The sequence below is a fragment of the Anopheles funestus genome, chromosome 3RL (assembly GCF_943734845.2).
Source record: "Anopheles funestus chromosome 3RL, idAnoFuneDA-416_04, whole genome shotgun sequence".
NCBI classification, from domain to species: Eukaryota; Metazoa; Arthropoda; class Insecta; order Diptera; family Culicidae; genus Anopheles; species Anopheles funestus.
The window spans coordinates 18,491,785-18,513,412 of record NC_064599.1 but is presented as its reverse complement, the minus strand read 5'-3'; the positions used below and the strand labels follow the sequence as shown (position 1 = coordinate 18,513,412).

Sequence of the window (21,628 nt, the reverse complement as noted above, 5' to 3'; positions counted from 1 at the left end):
AACACACATCACCACACGAAGCGGCTTTTTTGTGTGTTTGAATAAAATAACAAATCTTCTGCGCACAACTGAACAAATGTGTGAACAACAGAGGAAAATAAATATTTTCTTGTTTTTAAGGCATCAACAAGGTTACATACCTTTGCACGGCCCGATAACAGACGACAAACATTGCAAAATCTGCTTCCAATATTTCAACCCCAGTCAATCACGTTCTGCTCGCAGATGTCAAAGCATACCGATTTGACAACCCTAGTTGGGGAAGGGGCTACGTGATGTCTCGGTACGGCTCGAAAGTAGAAAAAATTTCAATCGAAAACCTTATGCTGAATGGTACAGACAAACACGCTCCTCTGTGCCGTCCGCGCGTAGTGTGATGAGTGAACACATAGTTAGCTGCCCTTAGCACGTTTGCTTCATCTTTTCGCCTTCGCCGTAACATAAGTTTAACGTGGTTCCTTCAGCAAAAGGCATAACAGATCCGTGTTTTCGCGGGTGTGTGAATGTGGTACGTAACGCGTGCGGGTCCCAAAAACGTAGTGTGCTGAGCGCCACTCGTTCCGTGCTAGAGTGCAAAAGTGAAGTGTGGTGCAATCGTTAATACCGGCGTGAGGGACATATTGCAAACAAAAATTCCCTCCCAACCCCAAAAATCAACCATCGGGCCTTTTTGCACGTTAATTCATCGCTACGCTTTGATCCCGTTTTCGTTGCCACAGGATGAAGAATCCTTACCGTGTGTCTAGCGCCATGGCCGGATGGCTGGTGCTAGGCCTTTCATCATGCTGCCTTGGTTATGTCATAGCCACCGAATGGGGTAAGTAAGAGGGATGGGACTGATTTCGCGACGTATCTGCGCCTTCTTCGACGGTCGTCATTGGTGACAGTGCTCGTGACCAGTCGACCGAAGGGAGACCAAGCCAAAAAAAAAGAAACCACAAACATCGTTTCTCTTTTATCTACTGTCCAAAAATAATCATTTCAGCATAACCAAGTTAGCGAGAGCACTGTTGCTCTGGCGGTACTGTGGTAGTAGTAGTAGACACAGGATCATTAGAAAAGAGCTGCAGTACCTTGGAGCGGCAAGGTGTATACTGTTATTTAATGTTTGCCACAAATGGCCATTAGTGTGCACATCCTTCGGCAAGGAGCTTCTCCGTTTGGGCTGCAGGGAAATTTGTTGCCATAACAATAGCAATTGCATGCCGATTACACAATTGGGGAAATACACAAATACGTGTTGAGTACACAATAATTGCTACAATGCAAATTAATTAGTGAAACACCTTTATATACTGACAGGAATGTTAGAATTTAATCACGGTATATCCGGGTCCATTTTTTTCCTACAGAGATGTTTGTGCTACTTTTGTTAATCATTAAGATTTTCATACTGTTTAAATAGATTCAAAATCCTGCTCCAAATTTCCATCTTTTCCAATTTTGTTTTTATTGATATTTGATTAATTAAGCCTTGTCTAGATGTCTCGGTTTTTGGCGAGCTTTGAATCCATAACCGAGTATGTTATTGTGCTTAATTTTTTAAATATTTTTTAACATGTCTCAACACGAAGTTGCACCATTTTTGAGTGTGATTTTATCTCATGTGTATTGTTTCACCAAAAACGACGATCACTTTTCAAGGGAGTTTTTGTTTTGGCTAGACACACTCTTACTACGATCGCAATTCACTTTGGTCGACATTAAGTTCAGTCTGTTGCTTTCATTAAACGTTGGAGTGTGTTTGATTGCTGGCCGCGCGATCGTACGTGGTGGGTTTCCTTCGGTTCCTTCGGCGTGTACTCCAATATCTCCCGCCTCTCCACAAGTTATTCGTCGTACCCGCAGTACTTTGAACTGTGCAGATTTCGCAAAAGGCCAAATGATTTTGTTTCTTCTTCTTATTGCTCCTTCGTTTTTTTGGGAAAGTTAAAAAAGCCCGCAAATATGTGGCGGTCAAAAGTCCATTCCCATTCGTCACGTACGCACTCCGAGTCAACCGTGGTCAACCAAGGAGGTTATATTTATTTTTTTTATTACTCCTCTCTTTCGCTACTACAAGTCGGTTGTTTTAGTTTTTTTTCATTAGTTTTGCACCCATCAAATCAATGAATGATTGAAGGCGCACAGACCCAGATAAATTCCGCTCGAAGGAGTTTTTCAAAGCGAAGAGTGCCGTATGGAACAACCCAGCTGCCACTTACCCATTGCCCATGGTTCCGTAATAAACTTGATTGAACGTTTCATGTGCCATTTAACATCTTTCCTATGTCTTTCGTCTCGTGATCGCGATCGCGATCGATCGTAGTGTGCCGTATACGAAAGACAATTAACAGCAATGCAAAAAACCGCAAATTTGAACGTGTCCTTTAGCATGTTTGTTTTATGAGTTCTTACCAAAGTTTGTGTATTGTTTCTTCGTATGTTTAATATTGCCTGTTTACTGTTACTGATCATGTTTTGCAAAAATCCCCATACGCGGTTCTTCCGCAAATCAACGTGACGAACGTTATTGAATACATGGTTTTGAATTGTATGTCAGCTTCCGACACTTTCAAATCAGTTAAGACGCATTTTGTGCCCCGGTTTTTGATAAGACACGCTCCAAGGTTCTACACGAAATGGTTGGATGTAAATGGTTTTTGCATGGTTGAATCGTGCCAAAACCCGGGATTTTCTAACGCTTTGTAAACAGGTTTTAATCTTCTAAATCTGTTTACAATTCTGCAGAGAAACAAGCTAGAACTGTAATTGTTTCTTCATTTTTTTTGTTTAATTCTCGAACCATTTTTGCAATGCAACGCTCTTTGGACTTTGCATCCCAACTCTTCACAAAATTCAAAAATACAAAAAAACTAGAAACACAATTTAAAGCATTTGAAATGATATCAGACCAAAGCTTGGAAGCATTTTAATAGCCGAGAGAAAGGTTACATTAAATTTTGCAGGTCAAATTGGTGATATTTCGAACATGAAGAAAATGGCACGATCATCATTTTTGGCTTATCAACAACAGAGAGCGAGAGAAAATCATGTAGAACCACCACATAAACAAATATGACATGCCTTTAATGGGAGGTGAAAAGTGAAACTAAGGCGCCAAAGGTGGAACCAGTGCGACATACGCGATGATAAGCCAATGTGTACTGCTTATCTTGTACTGGACCAGGAGGTAAACCATTGCACTATTACATACAACAAAACTTCCTGCGGTCCGTAATGCTGCCGAGCAGTGGCAGTTTATGATTACGTCTGTTAAAATCACAATTCAAGGTTACCATCACCTTCAAAGGATGGTATCAGAGGATTTGGTACGTTGTAAAACGCAAAAGGATCAAGTTAATGTTCTTTGCGAATTGGTAAATAACGTACTTTTCGTCATGAGATGATCACAATTTCTTCATATGCAATCACAGTATTAGTTGGTAATTACCGAACTAAATAGTAAAAAAAAATAAAACTTTGATTAATTAGGTTTGATGCACTCCTTGTCTTGAATTTCTTGAGAAACAAATTAAAAAAATTTAAGGAATTCCTGATTCTTCCGTCCTGATCTTCTTGGAGAACTAAATCGATAGTACCTGCATCAAGTACAATCTCAGGCGACTCAGATTTGCCTATACTAAGGGCTAATAATCCAGGAAAGTCAAGAGTCCAAAACAAGAAGATTAACTCTGAGTCTCTTCTCTGTCTCCACTAGTCGGCGATTTGGATGGTACTCAATAGTTCGTCAATTGGTAATGATCAAATAAACTAATGAGTTTGATTGGTGAGCTTTGAAGATAATCAGATAACTATGTATCTCTTTCTAAAACAATAGGAGACCTCATTAAGTGACTGACGGTGAGATATATTACCGTTAGAACTGCTACAACTGGTTTCAATTTTTGTGCTTTTTCTGTCTGAGTCAAAGATTTTAAACATCTTTGGCCGAAAAGTCGACATTTCACCTAAAAACGTTGAAAATCCCCTTTTAAAATTGAGATCCACATAAAAAAATACAACCAGATCGTAGCTTTACGACCGATCAGTCTGTCGATCAGATCGATCAGTGTTGTGTTAGGCCGAAGGTAGAATAAATCAATCATGATGCGTATTTACCCAGCTTAGTGTCAGACCCAAGGATGTTAGTACAGCTTTTATACTATAAAACGACGGCAAAAAATATTAATCTCAGTCCATTTCTGTATATACTTCCTCTTGATCGACTGATACTACTGCGTCTCGAATATGGACGAACAGTAGACGAATCGTGACCGGTAGCAAAAATCCGACATGAATCAAATGGAACCACCTGTTGTTGGGTTGTCATGCAACTTTTACCGTACCGTCTGGAACTAGATGTAGATGCTGTACACGCACTGCGCCGGTCTGGAACTTGAAGAAGAATGAAGGGAAAAAAACATACCATACCAAGTTCATTGTACCACCACGTTACACTTCCTGTTTGACAGTTCTTTTAGTTTTGCAGTCAGCGACCCGGATAGGCAATCGGAACCTTCTTATTTTCGTTTGACCGTTACTGACAGATTTGTCGGCTGTTTGGCGAAACCCCGGTGCTGCCGGGTACTTCACGCCGTACAGATGATGTCTGTACAGGTTTTTCGTGCAGCACGATTCGACCTCCGTCCGGAACCGGGTTACAACGTGAGTTTGCTTCCGTTATGCGTTTTTGCTTTGTTTTTGGTGCGTGTGTTTTATTCAGCATAAATTTGCTAAAGATCTCTGCCTCACCACCCACCACCTCCTCCCGGATGCTTTGGAGCAGCTGGGAAACGGTACAGAACTGAAACAAAACAAAGATCCGGTCAGATCGCGATCGACAAGCAACTCCGATTTACGTCAAATCGTGTACACACGATCGGTATGTACGGTTTCTGTTTCTACTTAGGTAGGAGGGGATCCGATGGGAGGTGGGCGATATGGTACGGGGAAGCTTTCGATCGCAATGCAAACACATGTGCGCGGTGGTACAACAAGTGGAATCCATTTCCTTCTTCTAGAACCGACCCCTATAGCTTTGCGAAATGTTTGTCTTTGAATGAATCTCCCACGTTCTGGTGTTGTGAGTTCCCGAATGGAGATAGCAAAACACACACAAAACGAAGGGTGGAAATGGAAAACATAATCTTGGTGGCGTGTACAACAACATCAGTCATGTGACGTCTGTAAAAAGGTGCAAAACAGATCACCACTTGGTACGTTTTTAATTTCGTTTAAATGCATTTAATTTACCGTTTCTTCAACAATTCACTTCCAGCGTGATCCATTTTGGACAGGAAATGGTGCGCTTGCAAGGCCCCTTCCACGCCACATAGGTGACAGGAGACGTATGTCCATGAACTCTAGCTCGTGCCACATTACCCATGGTAGACGCGTGAAAACGAAAGTGACCGAAACGACCAGAGGCTGAAGAATTCGCAAACAACCAACAGTGAACCTTCCGTTCGGCATTGATCCGGCATCCTTTTTGGCTGTGCGTTTTCCAACGAGCTTACGATGTGAACCAAATACAGCGGAAACTAACGCTCTACATCCGGTGGATCTTTACCGATGCTTTATTCGCGTTATTACGTAACGCGTACGGTTTTACGATTGGCCGGGTAAATGGTGGCACCCTAGACCTTGCTCACGTTTCCGATGGGTCGAGCGGTGCCGCTACCAGAGTGTTTGTAGCAAAAGAAGTCTACGATACAATTATAGCTGTGGTGGAAATTTGCCAACCGATCAGCATCGTCATCAGCCGCGTGTGTACGCAAAGTGTGATAACGACGACGGCGACGACACCTTTACACCAACGTATCAACGTGTCGTGTTTGGCTATCATTGTTATTTGCGAAAAAATAAACGTTGGAAACAAAAATGGCCAAGTAGAGGCGGGTAGAGTAGTATCCTAATCAGGGGACGCATGCCACAGCAATCTCGATATGGGTACTACCGCTGAACGTACCTTCTTCTTCGTCGGATCAGGGGTGGTTCGTGGTTCGAGATTTGCGCGATCACCTCTAATCACGATCTCTCTCTCTCTTTCTCTGTACCCCAGTAGGCAGTAGGTGTACAGCACGTTGGGTGTCGGCATCGTGACGTGACTTTTCCATGTTGTCAAATCCGATTCCATCTGTGGTGTCGGTGTCTATGATGTGGTTTTGGGTATTATTTACTGCTTTTTGATAATCGTAATATAGTTTTTTTTTTACCGGACCCGTTTCCGATGGGCTTGACAGACCAGAACGACAAGTAGAGTGTTGTAAAAGGTAGACTAATTATGCGTAATGGTGCTTCCGATCTTTTCGAATGGTTTAAAAACTAAACCTTCCAAAAGCTTATCATAACAACGTAAATTGTATTTTTTTTTGTGTTAGGCAAAACGGTGCAGCATATCAAGGGGGTCCTTTGACCGTTTATCAGAGCTGATGACCGTTTGAAAATGACTCAACGCCCCTGTATCTTTACTTCGTTTCGTAACATCGTGGGTGATTTTGGTCGGCCATTCACCACGTGATAAGTTTAAAAGCTTTTTATCTTCTCCAAAAGCAAAAGGAAAGGGAATGATCCACAGCCTAACAAATCCGTAACATTCCTGTAGATAAGTTCCATTAGCTCGTCATTTCTGGGTAATAGGAAACATTTTCTTTTGCACAATCACAATGGTAGATTGTTTTAAATGTAAACGACACCTGTAAAAACGAATCTCTGTTCCGCTTAGTCATCTGTGGTGTAAGGTGGTTTGTTTTTTCCCCCTCGTACTATTGAAGTATGCGATATTTGAGCAAACCACAGCTTAAATACACACCGATCGCTTGCGTGCGATGTCAGATGAGAAGGGAAACCTTAAACTGCAGAAATGTGCAATTGTTGTATGGCAGCACAAAATTCCAACGAATGTGCTTTGGGAAAATTCCTTTGGGAATGTCGAAAATGACGCTTGTACGCTTGCCTTTATTATTATCGTCATTACGTTTCGTCTAGACGTCCGCAGCAAAAGGTGAATGAGGTAAAAGGGAATTTGAGAGGGTTTTTTTTGGGTCTCTTTACCGGTTCCCGATGGTAATTTATGCTTTTGAGAACACTTCATTAGTGGAGAGTAAGAATACTGCCCGCTGAGTTACTGAGTAGATTAGCTGATCTCCTTCTGTATTATATTTAGATGCAAAAATTCACTAAGCAACATTTACGCAATTGGGGATAAGGAAAACTACAAAGAGGATAAATGCATTGTGAAAATTATAAACGCTTCACTCCTAAGAGGCTTACAATACGACGAAATGCCGTCATGCTTAAAAATAAATAAAAATAAATAAATTTATTCTTCTTCCCGGAGTTATTCCGCAATCAATTTATAAACATCCATGAAATGCTTCCATTTTCAAAACAGAAATATTAGCTTATTCATCAAAATCTAAGCCCGAAGGAAATGGTTTCGTTTACACCGTTGGAAGCCTCATGCACATGCTTTGCAACGCTTTGCACTTCATAAACGAAGTCCGGAGTCGCATGCGGAGCGACTTCTGGCCGGCAGCTCATAGCCGTATAGCCGTGGCAGTCTAATTTGTAACACAAGGTCCCTCACCTACCACCTTCTCAATGCATTTGACCATCACCGTCGGGGCCCCGTTAAAGCACGGCATTTACAATGTGTTGCAAATGCGAGACATAATTTGCACATTTGCAGTTCTTTTTGATTGTTGCTGTGTATGCATTAGTTCGTGAGAGGTTTCCATTTCGTAGTAGCGACCCCCCCTGAGGCGTTGTGCGTTAATATTGGGATATTAGCTATCGGGAAGGGTTTTGAAAAAGTTTTGAAAATATTAAACAAAACGTTTGATGATATTAACTATGCAATCTCAACCATGCAGAGCAGTTGTACTAGGTTTTTTGGTCTATTTTAAAATTATCCACATTTTAAAAATTATTATGCATATCTTGATTATGTCTTATGAGTGCAGAGGAAATGGACAGTACTGCACATACTGTATTTAAAGATTTTTTTTTCAAGAACTATTATAAAAGCAAATTACAAATCCAAAGTCCATGAGGGTACTATTTTGGACGACAATTTGTAAATGCATTTCAAAATGGCCTACGTGCGAATTCACGCATGTTCCACAATAGTTTATCACTGTGCTGAAATGGTAGTTAAAGTTTATGTCTACCATTTCCCGATTGCAGCACACCTTTTTACTGGACCGTCATCTAGTATCTTATCGATCTATTTCATCATAAACATTAGTACGTAGCAAATTCGCGTATACAACCACACGTTCTGCAAGAGTGTACATGATAGGAGTTAATCCATTTCTAAGCATGGGGCGCCGGCACTGCCAATTGATTGATTTTGCGTGAGAAGATAATGCTTTTTTTGCAACATTTCATTCTTCTATTTCCCGTTTGCGCTTTGCTGATATTTTCGTTTATAATTTTCTATTAGTAAGACATTATTTTTAAACACATTAACTAATTTTGTGGAACCCGTTTTTCTTTGTATTTTCTCCTTCAACAGCGGCTGCAGTGACAACGGACAATGGCATTCTGTTTTTCGATTCAAACTGGCGCAAGATTTCTTCCGCTGCCCATCAGTACAGCCGTATTTCGGCGTTCGCGTACGATGAGGTACTTGGCAAGCTGTACTTTACCGATCTCGACCATCCCGAGTATCGGCTGTTTGCGCTCGATTACGACGATGCGGACGAGCTGCACAAGGTAACCAAACTAATGCCCAAATCGCCCGAAACGGCCTACGTCAGTGGTATGGCATTCGATCATCTGGAGCGTCGATTGTACTGGACGGAGAAGGGTACTCGATCGATTTATTTCGTTGAGATTGATGCGCTGCTTTCTTCCTTACGTTCCGGAGGAAACGTGTTGAACGAAACGGGTACGACGATCGCACCGACGACAGGTACGGGCGATTCTGTCGGATCGCCCTCGTCGCTAGTACACCATGTCACGACGGTGGAACCAGATCATGAGCTGGCAGGATTAGCGATCGACGAATGCCGTAGGCATCTTTACTGGACGAATTGCTACCCGAAAACATCCAACATTGTACGCGCATCGATGAACGGCACCGTGCTGAACGTGCACGAAGAGCAAGTATACCTGCCGAAAGGTATCACGGTGGACCACTACCGCAACCGTCTGTACTGGGTGGAGAAGAAATACGGCCGACGGTACACGATCGAGAGCGCCAACCTGGAGGTGAACGATCAGCGCACCCTGCAGACCGGGCTCGATCGATTGCCGGCAGACATAGCGGTGAAGAATGATTTCATCTACTGGACCGATCAGGAAAATAATGAAATTTACGAAATGTCCAAAGAGCCGGACGCTAAATCCCGTACCGTGTACCGGGGAGAACATCCGTCCGCAGTGATTCTGCGCGCAAATCTGCTGCTGGAACACCAGCGCAACAACCCCGATTGCCAGTCGGTGGTCAATCGCATTCTGGAGAACATGCAAAACGCTAAACCGGCCGCGGTGTTGCAGCAAGAATCGCAACAGGGTCAGCTGACCGTGTGCCTTAACAATGGCACGGTTAATCACCACACGAACACGTGCCTCTGTCCACCGGCGTTCGGTGGCAAGCTGTGCGAGATAGACCTTTGCAATAATTTCTGCGCCCAGGGTAGCTGCCGTATCGGGCGTGATAATCAACCGCTGTGTGATTGTGACCGGCGGTACGAAGGTGAACGGTGCGACCGGAATCGGTGCGATGGGTTCTGTCTGAATGGTGGTCGGTGTCAGTTTAGTAACGCCACGGTTGATGCGAACGATCGCACCTGTTTGTGCGATCGCACCGGGTATAGTGGAGCACGGTGCGAGAATCCAATCTGTGGGACGGATTATTGCTATAATGGTGAGTGCTATGTGGAGGATGGAAAGTATCCCAAATGCCGTTGCAAGGTGGGCTATCGAGGTGAGCGGTGTGAGGAGTATAGCTGTAACAACTACTGTCTGAATGGGGGCCACTGTACGCTTGGTAATGAAACGACTGTACCCGAGTGTCAATGCGGGGAAGAGTTTGCCGGCAAAAGGTGTGAAATTGCAGTCCGGCTGTGTAATACCTACAACGAAGATCCACAATGGCAGCAGTACTGTTTGGGGTAAGATATGATTATTCTGTGAGCCTTACGAATATCTCCATAATCTTGAACTGTTAACTGCTAGAGCATGTCATATCAGAAGCAAGCAAACTAGACTGAACTGTCCTTTTCATAAAACGTATCTCTTAACCATGACCTGGCTAAATCATGTTGAGGTTGACTGTTGCGTGGTGAACCCTTACCAAACACTCAAACAAATGACGCCGCAATCCAAGGACGTAACGAAACATTCACCCAAAAAAAAAGAGCAGGTGCGCCATTACCAGATCTTGGAACAGTTGCCACTTGGAAACGCGCAAAAACTATCGTTTCAAATACGAATACAAAATACGCACATTGGGAACCAGTGAAACTGGTTTTCGTGACGATCCGGATTTACAATTGTTTATGCTTGTTTTTCCCTTTTCTCTCATCTCAACTTCCCTCAACCATTCGCGATTAATTTGCTGGAGATTAGAAGCTTCTATAGAGACAAAGTTGCACACAGTTTAAACAATAACAAATCGACTCCAGGAATCGTGGATCTCATTCACGTTTGATTAATGATCCGTATGGTAAATGTGTTTGCTGGAGGATTTTTTTAAAAAATGAGTTAGAATGTTACTCCAGGAGACACTACAAGTTTAGATGAATGGAGTACTAAAATTAATGGAGGCGAAATGTGACTTTCTTTTGGCACTGACTTGTATCACGAAACAAATCTAATGATTGGCAACACAAAGTATGGTCCAACTTGCAAAAGTATCCAGGTGTCTCTCTAAGGGGATTAATTTAACTGAAAATTAGAACGTGGGAAGTTATTGATAGCCATGTCTACTTCACGATATGAATTGAGAATGAAAGACATTTCTTACAGAACTTAATTAAAAAATGAATGGAATTTTATATAAATTTAAAAAAAAAGATAATTTTACATCTTTACTAAATATTTACGTTTTTTCCATTTCTTCCTTTACAGCATTTCCAAGACATTGCCACTAATGGAACCAAAGGTAACATACTGCAAGGAATCGTTCAATCGGACCGTAGTTTACACGTCGCTTTGCTTCACCGTGTCATTCGCGTTGCTGCTAGCGATCGTGATCATTGTACACCGGATGATGAAACCACCGAGGCCACGCATCACCAAGAAGATGGTGGTCACGCCAATGACCTCCCGGCCACCAACGACACAGTGCGAAATCACAATAGAAAACTGTTGCAACATGAACGTGTGCGAGACGGTAAGCAAAATAAAAAAAAAACCATCATGCATCAAGTGGCTCTCCTTCAAGAATAAACTAATGCGTTTCTATCCGTTCCTTAGCCGTGTTTCGATACTAAGCTGCTTAAAAAATCACAAAAAGAGGACAAACAATTTCTGCTAGAAGACATCGAGGACGTTGGTGGATCCTATCGGAAGTTACCGAACTGCGGTGACGCAGCGTTGCACGAGCGTAAATGAGGACTGATGACACTCGGTGGTAGACTAATGATTGCCTTCGCACGCCTGCCAACAGACTGGTGGTCGACGCTGCTCGGTACAAACAGTGTAGTGGCCACCAGGAGTAAGTCCGATTGATCGACGTTTAGAGCCTTATCTGTACATTGCGCGTGACATGTACGCTGCCACACTACTGCCCTGTTTCCGGTAGTGCAGGGAATCAACGTTATCAGTTTCCTTGGTGGAAAATTGTCTGGCCATGTGTTAGCATCTGAAAGACAGTAACAGTGCACCAGGTGGAACAGGTGTTTTAGATTACCAACCGGGAGGCCAACCAGGTGGTGTTGTTCGTTATGTTGCAGCACTGCAATAAAGACACAGCCATTGTCACAGCCAAGTGTGGAAGCCTGAGCTGTATTTTTGTAGCTCATTCAAGTGCAGCTAGAGTGCATTCATCTGCTAGTGGAAGGTCAACTGCGAACGAATCCGAGTAATGACAAAGCACGTGCTTTTTTGGTAGTTTACCATAGCGCAAAATAGTACAAAATATCTGATCATTTCACCGACAAAAAAAAAACAAAACCAAAACAGAACGAAACAAACTACAAAGACAGCAACGTCACGCAAAGCAAGAGAAACTTCACAGTAGATGAACGCAATCGATTCGGTAGTGATAAGAAGGCAACCCCAAGTTCCTGTATTTGTGTAAAAACACCTTAGAAGAATAGAACCCATACCCGGCATGCCATATTCTTCTATTGCTCATTCTGTAGTTTATTTCTTTTCATCCACGAGACTAGGACAGCAGCGAAGCGTTGTTGGTGCTTAAATCACAAATAAGCTTCAACAGTGTTTTGGTCTCGCCGTAGCTACGGTTAATCATGTGTAAGCCTTATGCGGAGAGTCAAAGAAATGTTACGTACATTAGTGTAAATCTTACATAGCTGTGAATTGGTGCACTCGCAAACTTAACCGTTTTCCGCCGGTGTGGTTTGAACATGATAGGAATGATGTTAAAAATCACTTGCCGCTTCTTCATCTTTCATTCATGCTTTTGTTCGTTTTCCCTCGCTTCCATTACGACCTCGTTTTTGCTTTAGTTTAATTTATTTAATTATAAAAACTAGGGGCTTCCAGGTGGCAAAAAAAACTTCTTCATGCAGGTGGTTTTGTTACACACTCACACCAAAGTGACACACAAACTCACAGCCATAGGGAGTGTCCGTTTGAGCAGAATGGTTATTAACGTCCTAGACGGGAAGAAATGTTATCCTGCAAAACGGTCGGTAGAACCCCTCTGCAATAGGAAAGAATAGAATAAAACAAATCCGCAGAATAAACAAAAATCCAAGCGAAAGAAATGAAACAGATCTAACGCCAGGCGTTGCCTCAATATATCGGAATTGTTAACTTAGCAAAGTAGTAGTGCTTACGTGCAACACTTAAACGATTGTAACTTAAAATGATCATAGGAAATGTGATTGAAAGGGAAGGGCAAACCAGAGGTCTAATATCCACATGAGAATATGTGATATTAGATAAGTTTATAGTTCAAAGTGAACAACTTTATAGGTGTATATTGAAGGAAGCAACATTAGTAGCAATATTTTCAACAAAGACTTATTTTAGATAAAAAAAATACAACGAATTTAAAGTGTTTGTTCAATGGTAACATCCGAATCATCTTTACTGTGTTTAGCAAATCTACCAAGTTGGGAGACGGAAAATTGAAATTAATTATTTGGACGTACTTCGACTCCATAATAACGATCTCTGTTCAGATTTTGGAGGAAACTCATAATTCGCCGAGACAAAAATTTCCATAAGAAAGAAGAAAGTATCAGTTGTATTAATAACAGCGAGTACTTTACTAACGACGAGTGTTTTTTAATACAGGATTATACAGAGTTTATCTCATTTATCTTTTCAAAATACTGTTAAGCTGGTTTTATCACTGGCAGTTTTGCCAGTCAAGCAGGTTTTTTTTATCGAGATCCATTAATTATGCGTCCAATTCTTGTGACCTTGTGATTGATCTGAATGTATACTCCCCACAGCTTGTGTATCGCGAGTATGTAGTCCATATATCCTATCCCATCGTACCACAGATGTCGAAGCCAGTACTTGCAAGAAACCTGCCAGGACTTTGCTAGGAGTCCTAGGAATCAGCCTTCTTTTTTTCGATCATTTTTTATCATCCTTGATTTTATATTTTAAATTTTGGAAAATCTCTTTTTGCGGAAAACAAAATCTAACGAACTTACTGCTGTTTTCAAATGAGCATTTGTTGATGAAGAAAATGTTCGTACGCGTTTATTAGTCAAGCAAGCTTGAAGAGAACATGCAACAAAATTGTTGATAAGAAGCAAACTGTCAAACGGGATGCATCACAAGTTTAGCCAAGCACGGGTTTTTTGGTACGCTTGTAATTGCTTCGAACAACATTCACGCAGTAAAGAAAACATTGCCTCTGGTGCCGCCAAAAATTGTGAATCGATTATTTGCTCGTTTGCACGTTGTCTGTCAACGGTAAACTCGTTTGCCCGTCGTTCGACCGCTTCGCCGCGCTACGGATGCTTCTGTTTCCGGACAATCTTCAAATTTACCCACTATGAGTGAACCCGCATCGTTAGGCGTGAAGAAAGAACAGAAAGTTGTGCCCGGTAAGCAACTGCTTGCGACAGATTCCTCGTTTTCGAACCTAAATGACGATGGATTTCCGGCGGGTCCGTCGATCAAATCGCCTACCCCGGCAGAAGACACCACCATAATGAGTGACGACGATACGAAAACGCTTACCATGCTGGAACCGGTGAACAGGGCAGGAGGGGGAGCGGCGAGGAAGAGCTTTCCTGCTGCTCAGAAGGTCACTCAGAAACATTCAAATGTAAAGTGCTATACACTTGTAACCTTTCAGGAAAAAGATTGTTTAACTGGATCTTTTTTGTCTATCTTTGCAGGCACCTCGTATAGTACCCATGAAATATGAACTGGTGGACTATGGCAAAGATAAAAAAACACCCGACAAGGAGTTGTTTTCGAACGATAGTATAATAGAAAAGATGCGCAGTAAGCTTAGTAAACATATCGAACGGATTCCGTTGGATCCCGCACCCGATAGCCCACCGTTGGACATGAGCGGTGCGATTGAGATACCGCAGGATCTTATACTGAGTAACGATATACCGCAAACACCGATCGCGGCACCCGATTCGAAGGAAAGCAAGTTGGACGATCACGATCTGATCGCCATACTGGAGGGCAATGTTGTCGCTATACGCGAAAATGCGTCCGAGATCGAGGTGTGCGTTGGTTCGGAAGAGACAAAGGAATCTGGTGAAGAGATGGAAGTTTTGTCCTTTTCGATTATCAATCCGGATGAGGTGCAGCAGGCCAAAAAGGAACGCGAAAAAGAGATCGCGCGCCGTCAGATGGAAAGCTTACCGTTGTTGCCGAAAGTGAGAAAACCGCGCACGAAAACAGTTCCGAAAAGGGGCGTACAACAACCGGACGCACTGGTGGTGGACAAATACCCAATAGAAGTTAAAGCAACGCCTGGGCCGGTGGTAAAATTGCCACCAGGCATAACAATCAAAGGACAGACCACGATAAAACCGTTGGTGAAGATTCCACTAGACAGTGGTTTGCCGATCAAGCAGGAACCGCAAACACCGGAAGTAGTGAAAGCGATGATAAACAAAAGTTTAAAGGAAAGGCTGCCAAAAGATTTAACCTTGTCTACGGTAACGGTGAAGAAACCGGTACAAACACCAACCGCTTCACCCGAGAGTTCGCAGAAAAAATCCCAACTAGTAGATTCGCTCGTTTCCGACTGGGATGATGAGCCGCCGGTTCAGCGTCAGGATGCGGTAGATGCACCAATGTCACCGGAAACTGAATTACCAACCGTGGACGAGACACCCCAGGAAACCGACGAGAAGCAGCAGTTTATACCGCCTCCTCCAGTCACAGAACCGAAGCGGGTGATAAAGCGCAAAATTATATGGGATCCATCCGACTCGACCATACCGTTCGCAAGCTTGGTCAAATCAAACCGTGCCCAGTCGGCCAATCTGAATGCAAATCCACCGGCAAATTTGATACCGTTGCGTCGCAAACGTGCTGATTCGGTGGCCGTGCGGATGATTGACAATACACCGCAGTTTAGTATGGTGGCTCCGGTTCGCCAGCGTGCTAAAACACCGGAACTTGGACAGGTAATGGAACGGAAGCTGGTTCCACCGGTGGCACCAAAAAGCGAGGAGCTAACGAACGACCTTAAGGCAAAGAAACGAAAGAAGAACGAAATCGAACGCTTGCTTGGGGACGAGGGTGCCATCAACATGCTGTACGATGTCGAGTGTGAAACGAACCGGAAAGATCTCCTGAAAGAAACGGAAGTGGACACAAGCGACGAGGACGAAAAGTTGCTTGCGAAAACAAAAATCATAACTAACGTGGTCATAAATCAGAGTAAATCACCAAACGAATCGACCGCACCGCAGGGTTTGCGCATCAGAACGAAACGTTCGTCGACACCGATGAACAATGCAGGAACGGCAACAACCAGCAGCACTCAAAACACCACCAAAGCGTCCATCTCGCCACCCTCGTCATCCAGTTCGGTAAGCAATCGGGCGGAAAAAAAGCAACCCACCAATGGTACAAACAGCATCCCACCGATAACGGGTGCACGCAAACGCAAGATGACAGCATCGGCCGCAAAGGAGTGGGAATACGTGTACAATGCGCAACGAAATGACGATGCCATGATCATACGACGGCGCTCGAACAGTTCGTACTCGAGCGGTGCCAGTCCGCGCCGTTTAAGCTTCGACCAAACAAATGAAGGTACTGGATTTGGGTCGGAAAATTCGAGCTCTCCACAAAGCGCAACTAACAGTAAAGTATCGAACCAACAGCAGCAGCAGCAGCAGCAGGAAGATGGATTCATGTTTGCCAAACCACCGTGCAAGAATACGAAACCTGTCGGTGTAGCGGCAGCCGAAGAGATCAAGTTCAATCCCACGCTGGTGGCTAACATGCGGGGTAAGCTGACGAAGGTGCTGAAGGGTATGAAAGGTGCCCCACTGGCAACGAGCACACCCGGACAGGATGAACCATCCAAAGGCAGCAAACAGCCAATTAAACGCAAAGCCGCTCCGAGCGGTTCGATCGATGTGGTGGATTCTCCTTTATCGAGTATGGACGATGCCTTACAAAAGCAGTTGGATCAACTAAAGGAGATGACATGCGTGAAGCAAGGAAACTACGCGGAGATAGTGCTAGCGTCAAAGGGTGTCGCACATGAAGCGGGAGGAAACACTTTGACGAACGTATTTTCACGCGATGTAGGTTCCACATTTAACTGAGTTTGTGTCAATCAGTAAAAACTTTCTTTTTTTGTAAACGTTCTTTCAGTTGATGCACGGACTGGCCAATATTTTGTCTATGCTGCAGAGGGATGGAACCGTGCGTGCCGTACTGATACGATCGGCCGGTGCCCATTTTAGCCGCGGTTTAGACGTAGGACATTTGATACAGCCAATCGAAAAGCGTGAAGAAGTGGCGGAAGATATGAGCGCTTGCCTGATGTAAGTGGTTTGCTTGATTTATCTAAACTTTGAGACAAAAGAAAAAATTAATGATCGCTTTCCATTTCCTATCGCTTTGCAGGAAGTTCCTGAGATCGATCATCACCTTTTCGAAACCGATCGTTGCGGCCGTCCACGGGGATGTGCTCGGTATGGGCGTAACGGTACTGCCCATGTTCGACCTGGTGGTCGCCCAGATGGGTAGCAGTTTCACCGCACCGTACGGACATTTCGGATATCTGCCCGAAGGTTTGGGAGCATTTACCAGTTGCCGAACATTGAAAGGAAAAACGGTACGTCCAACTGTTTTGCATAATTTGTTGATGGCACCGTTTTTATTTCATCCCCCCTTTCACTGTCCCACAGACGACGGATCTGTTTCTGCAGGGCAAACGTTTAACGGCAACCGCTGCGTTGGATTATGGGCTGGTGACCGAAACCGTACCGCCGGAGCGTTTCGAAGATCGTGCACGTTCGGTGACGAAAACGATGGCCTCCCAATCCGTCCAAGTAAGTACAGCGCGATCTCACCACCAGTCGTAATCGTATATTGGGACGCACCGGGCTAAGTAGGCCGGTCCTTGATAAAACAGCTCACTGACGTCATCGTCGTACTCGTCCAGATCGAATTTACACTGGTGCGACATCGGGCAGGTGCAGCGATGATAGATAAATCCATAATCGCGCCGCCCATAGCCACAGAACTCGTGCGGTGCGCAACGTTTCATTGCTGCAGCGGGATAGAAGCGATGTCGGTGAAATCTCCTATTAAATAGGCCGTTTGTTTGGCACTGTACAACACTTACCTACGCACTTGTAGTTTTGTACCACCGTAAACAAATGCCGTGCATCGTTAAAGTCTTCCCCGGAACGATTGTGAAACGTCCAGTAGCTCTGCCGATGGTCGCACAGACAGTCGACAACGATCGATACATTTTTAACACCGTACGATTGGTAGAGCGTTTTGCGGCGCAGTGCAATCTCGCCGTCGCGACACGGGCGTAGATCACGCAGCGGTGCGCAGAACTTCATCTGCGTCCGGCTGTTCACGTTCATCACGTTCCCGTGGCGCGTATGCACTACCGGGCAGCTGGGTGTGTTGAGCGGACAGCGGCACACTTTGTCCACCGTGCTCGGCATCCAGTGGCGATGGTGAACGATGTTGCACACCTCATTCTCCCGGCATGTACCCATCATTGTGTCCTGATTTTGTTTTTTTTTCGTTGTTGTTGTGTAAAGAGGAAAGAGAAAGCATTTGTTATGTGGAGAATGCATTGTATCGATTAATTCTTACATAATCTTCATAATGATAGCGATAGGAAAGGGTCCCGCGCGTCAACAGTACGGTAACGATGCTGATGAACAGCAAACTTGGAATTAAATCGTCTGCCGCGGTACCACCACGTGCAACCATCGTTCTCGGGCAGGATTTTTCGGACACGCTTTCGGCTCTGTGCGATGGTAGCGATGAGCCGTGAAGCGACGCGACCCTATTAACCGGCTGATGATCGGCCAAGAAACTGATTCGGTCTGCCAAATCGTACGCAAGGCAAACCCGTTCCAACGCGCGAGCTCTGCCAACCGTTCGAGCGCACACACCGTGGCAAGGAAAACCCATAAATAAGCAAGCCAAAGCTGTACGGGAGCCGCCAATTTGCAAACCATGCATGCTCTCGATTTGTTCGCTCTTTTCTCCACGGTTCTGCTGCTCGACCAGTGTGTCCAGTTGGGTGTGGACCGGAGAAGTGGTAAAATGTTTTCGCTGGGAAACAAGATATGGTTCGGAAACACTTGTTCCAAAAAAAAACCACCTGCAAGATGCAGGCAAGGGCAACAGCAAAAAAAAAACGCACAACATCGCATCGATGAAAAACGAGCATCCGAGTTTGATGGTCTGGTTTTACAAGCGCAACACACAACATTCATCGCCGACGGTAACATGAAAATTTGTGTGGAAAATAAATCTTTGTTTTTGGGAGAAGGTTGAAAATGGTTTACGAAACCCTGCCACTACCATGAACCAGGGTGGCGTTTGTCAATGATCCATTTCCAAGCATGCCAAAACACAACAGCATCCACCAAAATGATCCATCATGATCGGAACAAGGGAAAGAAGCAACGTGTGGTGGATAGGAAAATCCACCAGTGACGAAAAGTATCATTCCCACTTATCGAAATGCCGCCTGTTTAAGAGGGAAATGAATAGATACATCCGTAACGGTGAGCCATTTAGACAGGCGGGAGACATAAATAAACAAACGTTTGTGGCCCATCATCATTCTCATCATGATCATCAAACAGTTTTTCTTTTTGTTCTTCCTATTGCGCTAAATGAGAGGGAAAATGCGAGCGCGGGATCACATTACGGATCGTGCGTCGATCGTGCGTTTGAACGAATGCAACTGTTGGTTGGATTAATGTTTGCTCGTTTTTTTTCATTCCTGTCTCGATCGATTCTCTTTACCCGACGAGTGATTTAAAGTTGTTTTATCCTTGAAGTAGATTTTATCGCTTCGCGGGTGATTAAACTAATGGATTAGGTGAGATTAGGTGAAGAATTCGCCAGTTTGGGGGAAAATGCTACCTTTGAAAGAGGCATTTCCTTCTCACTGGAGGTTGTTCCTTCTCACAAGTGTAACGGATTGCGGGAGAAATGCGGATTGTCGTATCCACACTCTCAAGTCTGGTAAGTTTATTCAAATGTCATTCTTGTGACATGCCCAGCCAACCAGAGCATGTGAGTGTAATGGCTGTACAGTATTGATCTAATAAGTTAACTTCCACAAATAGAAATAAATATACGTACGATCTTCCTCTCGAGAGTGAAGTTTTATATCAAATTCCTGTACCACAAATGTACCTGAGTACTGCAGCGGAAAAATTCTTATACTCTTCCATTCTTAAAAGATTTTTATGGACGACAGTAATAATTTTACGTTCATCAATGGGGTTTTCAATGGTCATACTCTGGATCCTTCAACGAATTCGGATTTGCCGATTATCTTTGATGAGAGAAATACGGTCTCATCTGTTGGTGATCCTCGTTGTCTAGAAGATTGTTCATTACTGATTTGATTTGGCTCCAATACAATTGTTATTTTTAGCATAAATTATGCTACAATCTATATTTATGATCGGTCACCTATTACCGGCAGTAGCACTGGCTTCAAGAGGACGTATAATTTTAGATATACAGACAGATACACACACAAACATATCAATGCTGTGGAAGAGACGATCTTACGTTCGTGGATCAATCGTAAGCCACCCCACTGGATGCTGAAACAAATTATCTAACAAAAAAACTGTATTTATTTGTAAACTACGAACTGTATTTGACCCTTAATGATAAATTATTTTGTCTTTTTTTTAATTCCCCCACAAAAACACAGGCAATGCAATCAATTAAACAACATCTGCGTCGAGATCTTGTGACCAAGCTGGAGACGATCCTGCTGTTGGAGAAAAAAAGGCACTCCGAGCAGTGGGTAACGGCAGAGTGTCAGCAGAAGTTTAAGCAGTTCGTAAACAAGGGAGGAGAGCTTTAAAGTTCATATTTTTAGCGTGTAAGGAGAACAATAATTCGTAGCATTGTACCACAAGATCATGGTGTGTACAGCGACGTGTTTTGCAATTGGTAGCATTCGTTTATACCATAACCTATATTAATGCATAAGTGTCTAGGTTTCAGAAAGTTGGTCAATTCCTTCCTACTTTGTTAATGATTTGAATCGTTGTAGCTTCCATTAAACCGAAGGTTGTTACGGTAAACATGTTTAACACAACCCACACACACACATTCAGTGCCTATGCCCTTTACACATAACTTTCAGTTGAATTGTTAATGGAGTCAATCGATCGTGATCTTTTTTTATTTGAATTTTTAAAATGCCTTTACTACTGTTTTCTTTACCTGCGGAATAAGTGGAGGCTAACGCATTAGAAATAGGCGAGTAAGATTTTATTATTTAAACAACAAAAAAAAGAAAGGGAAACAGTGCAACCAACAGATAAATTGTAAAGTGCAAATTAAAAATGATGAAAGATAATCAGTTTAATTATACGACCAGTTTACGTATAATTTTTTGCTGGTTCGCTGGTATTCTTTTACTTGATCAATTTACGTATGTTTTTTTTTACATTATATCGGGATCTTAAGAATGTTAAGATGGAAGAGATCATTCATCAAACAAAATAGGTGACGAAGTGAAAAAAAGAAACGGTTCTAAAGCAATTGTTTTTTTTTATAAAGCAAAAACCAATCACCGAAATGTTTGATTAGCGAGATAACGTTTACCAGACCTCATAAGAAATATATTTTGAATTGAATGTGTCTGTTAACTGATTTGTTTACCTAAAAAAATTTGGGAAAAATGTTTTGTTTGCTACCCGAAATGTTTATAAATCATTTGTAATTCCGCTCGTAATTTCCCGCACTAAACTACATCCGACTAAACAGAAATGGTGGGCGTGTAACATATTTGAAAACTTTTTTGTAAATTATGGGT

The 21,628-nt window shown here is 43.2% G+C and overlaps 3 protein-coding genes across 3 annotated transcripts; 2 read left to right on the top strand and 1 right to left on the bottom strand.

The window, feature by feature from the left end:
• Positions 1 to 281: 281 nt before the first annotated feature.
• LOC125768585 (protein cueball) lies at positions 282 to 13,174 on the top strand. The gene is made up of 4 exons (XM_049436455.1): positions 282 to 817; positions 8,501 to 10,103; positions 11,062 to 11,326; positions 11,410 to 13,174. Exons 1-4 carry the CDS (start codon positions 721 to 723, stop codon positions 11,545 to 11,547), a joined length of 2,103 nt encoding a protein of 700 aa, XP_049292412.1. The 5' UTR covers positions 282 to 720; the 3' UTR covers positions 11,548 to 13,174.
• A 726-nt stretch (positions 13,175 to 13,900) lies between these two features.
• LOC125768581 (nucleolar protein dao-5) lies at positions 13,901 to 21,326 on the top strand. The gene is made up of 6 exons (XM_049436443.1): positions 13,901 to 14,413; positions 14,487 to 16,877; positions 16,948 to 17,120; positions 17,203 to 17,413; positions 17,487 to 17,630; positions 20,513 to 21,326. Exons 1-6 carry the CDS (start codon positions 14,138 to 14,140, stop codon positions 20,666 to 20,668), a joined length of 3,351 nt encoding a protein of 1,116 aa, XP_049292400.1. The 5' UTR covers positions 13,901 to 14,137; the 3' UTR covers positions 20,669 to 21,326.
• Positions 17,435 to 18,684, bottom strand: LOC125768607 (uncharacterized). The gene is made up of 3 exons (XM_049436535.1): positions 18,415 to 18,684; positions 17,927 to 18,323; positions 17,435 to 17,850 (listed from the first exon to the last, which is right to left on the bottom strand). The coding sequence occupies exons 1-3, from the start codon at positions 18,532 to 18,534 to the stop codon at positions 17,648 to 17,650; spliced, it is 720 nt and encodes a 239-aa protein (XP_049292492.1). The 5' UTR covers positions 18,535 to 18,684; the 3' UTR covers positions 17,435 to 17,647.
• Positions 21,327 to 21,628: the final 302 nt, after the last annotated feature.

Excerpts from the sequence above, each read along its gene's own strand:
- LOC125768581 (XM_049436443.1), top strand. The coding sequence starts at position 14,138 with ATGAGTGAACCCGCATCGTTAGGCGTGAAGAAAGAACAGAAAGTTGTG. Across the intron at positions 14,414-14,486 it reads TCACTCAGAAACATTCAAAT|GCACCTCGTATAGTACCCAT; the intron begins GTAAAGTGCTAT and ends CTATCTTTGCAG. Across the intron at positions 16,878-16,947 it reads CGAACGTATTTTCACGCGAT|TTGATGCACGGACTGGCCAA; the intron begins GTAGGTTCCACA and ends ACGTTCTTTCAG.
- LOC125768607 (XM_049436535.1), bottom strand. The coding sequence starts at position 18,534 with ATGGTTGCACGTGGTGGTACCGCGGCAGACGATTTAATTCCAAGTTTG. Across the intron at positions 18,324-18,414 it reads GCTATCATTATGAAGATTAT|GACACAATGATGGGTACATG; the intron begins GTAAGAATTAAT and ends AAACAAAATCAG. Across the intron at positions 17,851-17,926 it reads ACAAAACTACAAGTGCGTAG|CAATGAAACGTTGCGCACCG; the intron begins GTAAGTGTTGTA and ends ATCCCGCTGCAG.
- LOC125768585 (XM_049436455.1), top strand. The coding sequence starts at position 721 with ATGAAGAATCCTTACCGTGTGTCTAGCGCCATGGCCGGATGGCTGGTG. Across the intron at positions 10,104-11,061 it reads TGGCAGCAGTACTGTTTGGG|CATTTCCAAGACATTGCCAC; the intron begins GTAAGATATGAT and ends CTTCCTTTACAG. Across the intron at positions 11,327-11,409 it reads ACATGAACGTGTGCGAGACG|CCGTGTTTCGATACTAAGCT; the intron begins GTAAGCAAAATA and ends TCCGTTCCTTAG.